General features: G+C 36.0%; 1 protein-coding gene across 1 annotated transcript; it reads right to left on the bottom strand.

Annotated features, from left to right (window-relative positions):
* Window positions 1–15: 15 nt before the first annotated feature.
* On the bottom strand, window positions 16–1,695 carry LOC127162083 (L-selectin-like; the record flags this gene model as incomplete). The annotated part of the gene is made up of 4 exons (XM_051104875.1): window positions 1,642–1,695; window positions 1,406–1,444; window positions 957–1,313; window positions 16–183 (listed from the first exon to the last, which is right to left on the bottom strand). Coding segments are annotated over exons 2-4 (562 nt in total), but the record flags the coding sequence as incomplete, so codon positions are not given.
* Between the last annotated feature and the right edge of the window lie 3,266 nt (window positions 1,696–4,961).

Below are 4,961 nucleotides of genomic sequence, written 5' to 3'. Positions count from 1 at the left end.
AGTCTCTGAACAGACCGATCCAGACATATGATCCAGATAAACTTCTATCACTAATGATCTTCTCAAGCTGCTGATTCTCATTCTGGTTTCTCACACTGACCAGATCAATGTGATTCTGTCTGCAGTAACTCTGAGCGTCTCTCCAATTCATCGTCTGACTGACAAAGACGAGTCCTGTGTTTGCTTCAAGAAAAACAAATAAGAAAAAGATTCATGAATCCATCTGTTGATTATTCTTTCACTGCTTTATGGTTTGGATGTGAACAGGAGCAGCAGTGGAAACATCAGAAACACGTCATTCATAGATGTGATCTGCTTCTACAGCTGATGATATATTGAATATTCACAGTGTTCATGATATTTTACATTATACCATGATCTGTCTAAAAACCTGATTCTGATTGGCTGGAATGTGTGCATTTAAACCATTAAATGAAACACACACATACAATCACAGAAACTTGATGTCAACCCTGTGCTGTAATTTTTATTATAAATAAGCTTTACTATTGAAACAATACATTACATTTCTCAGCAACAAGGGTTTATGTTGTAATGGACTATCATTACTACATAGACGAGACTCAAGTTAACCTACATATGAAAACAAAGCCCTTGTAGGTTTGTGTTGAGATACTGAAGTCTGAAAATATCAAGCTGAATCACCTCTAGTCACTGCTGTATGTTTATTATTAATAGTATAAGATCAATTCAGATCTCTAAGATTTTTTGGCTTTTTAATTGCAAGTTTCCAAATTATTATAAAGAGGGACAACAAAAGATCAAAGTGTGTTTAGTGAAAAGTCTCTCAAATACTGAGTTGATACAGAAATTGTCTCAAAACTAAAAGTGTGACAAATATCCACAGTCTCTTCTCAAATCATGATCAAATTAAATATTAATACTGTTTAGTATTCCATCCAATTTTGGTATATGGTGCATATAAATAAACTCACTGTTGTTGCAGATGAAATGTCGGTTTTCACTACATGTCAAATCATGCCATTGTCCATTTAACATCATACCACAATCATCTCCACCATCTGGTTGTCCAGTAGCCCAGTTCAGATAGAGCGCAGGTTCACCTGAAGACCACTGCCATTTATCATGACCCGTCTTCTGCAGCCCAATCCAGACATACAAAAGACTTCCAACATTCATACACTTGTTCAGCTCGTTCATGTCGTTCATGTTGTCAACGGTGGCCAGATCTGTGTAATTCTCTCTGCAGTATCTCTGAGCTTCAGTCCAGGTCTTCATCTCATTTATAAAGTGATACTGACGCTGAACACAATCAGATACGGAGCAGAGAGCTGTGAAAGAGAGACTTTGCTTTAATGCTTTTCATAACAGGATCAAACCTAATGAAACAAGAAACCATAAATAAAACCACAAACACACTCACCAGTGAGAAGAAGAAAGAAAAATAGAGTTTGGTCCATTTCTGAGCAAGAAAAATACAGATAAACTCAGATTTCAAATGTTCACAGATTAATGTTGGTGTAAAACAAGATTTCAGCATTCAAAAAGTAAAAATCCATCTGAACAGGAACATAAATGCACCATACACAATGATTAAGACAATATTAACATGTCAGAGTCTAATTCTAGTTGAAGAATGAACACATGAGTTGTTCTTACTTTAGAGGTCGTGTGTTTCTGTCCTGAGTCTGATGTTTCTGTCTGCAGCTTTAGTGTGATTATTATATCTGCTCTCATCCCTCATTCAGCGTCACATCATTTGTTTATTACTCTAAACAAAAGCCTTTTTCATTTTTCTTCCTTATTCATTTGTTTTTCTGATATTTTTCTCTGTTGTTGTGTTTCTCTGGAAGTCTGTTCATTTTAATGTGGTAGAGACTGTAAATATCCACCTCAACATTTGCATTTTCTTCTCTTTCTGTTTGTTTTCCATGTTCTTGCTCCATCTTTACTGTCAACATAAACTGACCCAATTTATTCATCTTGATGGGTGTAAACTTGCACAACTGGAAATATGTCATAATAGGGTAGTTAAGTCAACTGCAACTTCAATTTCAGGCCAACTTGTTATCAACAAAGTTATCAGTATTATATGATAAAGAGTCAAATGACTTCAGTCAGGAAAACAAACTCAAAGACAAAAAGGTCAGAAAGTCATAGCAGGTGTTTCTGAGTAGGGATGATAACATCGACCCATTAACTGACAGTAAGAATTTTCACAGTTTAACACATCAGTTAAACAGTTCAAAATAATTTGTAAAGGTTTACTTTTGTATGGATTAAAAAAAATCTGCATAGTCAAAACTGCATTGAGAGGAAAAACAAAACAAGTCACATAAGTTGTTAGCTAAAAATTGCTAATTGCTAGCTAAAATGTTACTGGTATTTAGAACAGAAAATATAAGTTTATTACTCTAAACAAAAGCCCTTTTAATTTTTCTTCCTCATTCATTTGTTTTTCTGATATTTTTGTGTTGTTGTGTTTCTCTGGAAGTCTGTTCATTTGAATGTGGTGGAGACTGAGAGTCTGTAAATATCCACATCAACATTTGCATCTTGTTCTCTTTCTGTTTGTTTTCTCTGTTCTTGCACCTTCTTTACTGTCAATGACCAACAGCATGTTTCTGTGTGATTAAAATAATTTCAGGAGTTCGCCTGCCCATCCAGTCTTGATGGGCAATGGTAAACAAACTTGGCTTGCTGTCCTTAATAGAGGCTCAAACCCAAGGTTCAGCTTGAGCGCACAGTTCAACCCCCCATTGTGATATTACCTGGAGGGAGAATAAGGGAGAAGGGGAGGTGGAGGAATGCCGAAAGAACTGAGGCTGGGACGGTGCAATGAGAGCTGCTTTTATAGGCTCGTAATGATGATTGACAGGACTGAATGATTAGGCTCCTTCCAAACCTACGTTTGGAACTTCATTAAGAACTGTCACAATAGAATACAAGAAGGAAATATGTTATAAAATGGTTAAAATATTAATGTTTAATCATTGTGTAAGGTGCATGTATGTTCCTGTTGAGATGGATTTTTAATTATCACTAAAATCATGTTTTACACCAGAACAAATCTCTGAATATTTGAAACCTGAGTTTATATGTATTTTTGACCAAACTCTATTTTTCATTCTTCTTCTGACGGGTGTGAGTGTGTTCTGCGCTGTCACTTCAACTTGATGTGGCTATAGCAAGTTATCTGTCACGCCATATAAAAGGGAAGCAAGTCAACATTTCTTCTTTGAATTGTGTGATAAAATGTGCATAATTTTAAACTTGAGACTGTTTTATATTAATAGTAACACAGCTTATTGGAATTATTCAATGACAGGCACACTACAAATGTTTAGTCATGTTTTGATCACTCATCAACAGAAAACAGCCCAGACTAACAAAAATATCAATTTTAAATCCATACCAGTATCAGTTAAAATTGAGAAATCAATAGGCTTGTTTGAGATGAGCAAAATCTGCGCAGCACCGATCACCGTTGATCACCACAAGATGCATGCCGGTTAGAAAAGTATCCGAGTTACGTCCGACTTGCTCTGATGTCATGCTGAAAAAAACAAAAAAAAAAACCCTCAACCTGATAGCAATTAATGATCAAAGTAGTCTGAATATTAAAACAAATGCATGACTTATGTGGAAGTCTCAGGACCAAAAAATGTCCATCCAGTCATTGCAACCATTATCAACCTATGTATTTGCATATTTCCACACACCCTGCTTGCACAGACATCGCATGCCATCAGAGTTGTAGACACTACAGTCAACAAGCGAGCATGACATTTATAGATATGGGACCATAGTATGGAAGCAGATTAGACTTATTAATAATTCATGCAAAAGACATGATGCACACATGCCTGTCCCAATTCACGTGCACAAAATAAGAATATGAATTCATAAAATACGTTTCACAACTGCAAAACGCAATTCACAGATGTACAACTATGTACAAAACTTTTGAATGTTCTAGTGTATCACGGACTGTGAGTGTGTGAATAGCCTTTTTTGCGTGTGTGTTCTTGAGACTTTCCTGGCAGCGAACTCCTCCCACACGGGCCACTCGTACTCTTTAGCCCGCTGTGGGCGTGCCTACCTGTATGTTACATCATCAGCACGTGTCCATAGATCCAGTTACAATTCAGCAGAGGTTTGTGCTATTGATCGTCTCATTTAAGGTAACTAGCCTAGTAAAGATGTATTGCTTTATATTGCATGCGTACTTAAAATTTGTAAGTTAAATCTGTCATTTAGACAGACTGTCATTTAAACATGACCAGTGTAAGCCAGCAACTGCTGTTTAGTTCAGAGTGTATTATGTTTTAATATTTATTGATTGTTTTGTTTATTTAATAAAGAATCATTCACGTGGATACCGTACAACATTAAGATATTAAGATTGTAAACTCAATGTAAAGCATAAAATAAGGTTTTGACAGATGGGACATGTAAATAAATGGAAGGCTAAGAAAATATAATTTTTTTAATATTTTGCGAGCAGTCTCTTGTGTTTTTACTGAAGACAGGAAAGAGCTGTCAGAGCGGAGCTTGTTTTGTGTCTCAAGTCCTGCGATGGCACGCATTCAGTTGATGACGATGTATGTAATAACATGCTCACATTGAAAACCATGTACATTTCATTTAAGTTTGTTTATGCTGCAGCCTGCAGATACTATTTATTTCAGAATTGTGAGGCTGATGATGTACAAGTAGCTGCTGAGACACCCATGACCCTGCTGCTCCTAATTCAGTCCCTACCACAAATGATGAGGTGATGTGAATCTAGAAGTTTCATTTGGAGCTGTAACTCTTTCAAAACAGTCATGCTGCAACCCATCCATTGTGACAGTTTAAACAGATTTTTTTTTAGTCATGCATTATTACTACATTTCTTTTAGAATGGTACCCTATGACTTTGTATTTGTTAAGACATAAAGCTTTGTTATGCACTGTTAAATGTTCTGGTTTGATGT

This window comes from Labeo rohita, unplaced genomic scaffold (assembly GCF_022985175.1).
Source record: "Labeo rohita strain BAU-BD-2019 unplaced genomic scaffold, IGBB_LRoh.1.0 scaffold_830, whole genome shotgun sequence".
Taxonomy (NCBI): Eukaryota; Metazoa; Chordata; class Actinopteri; order Cypriniformes; family Cyprinidae; genus Labeo; species Labeo rohita.
This window is presented reverse-complemented; position numbering and strand designations above follow the sequence as displayed.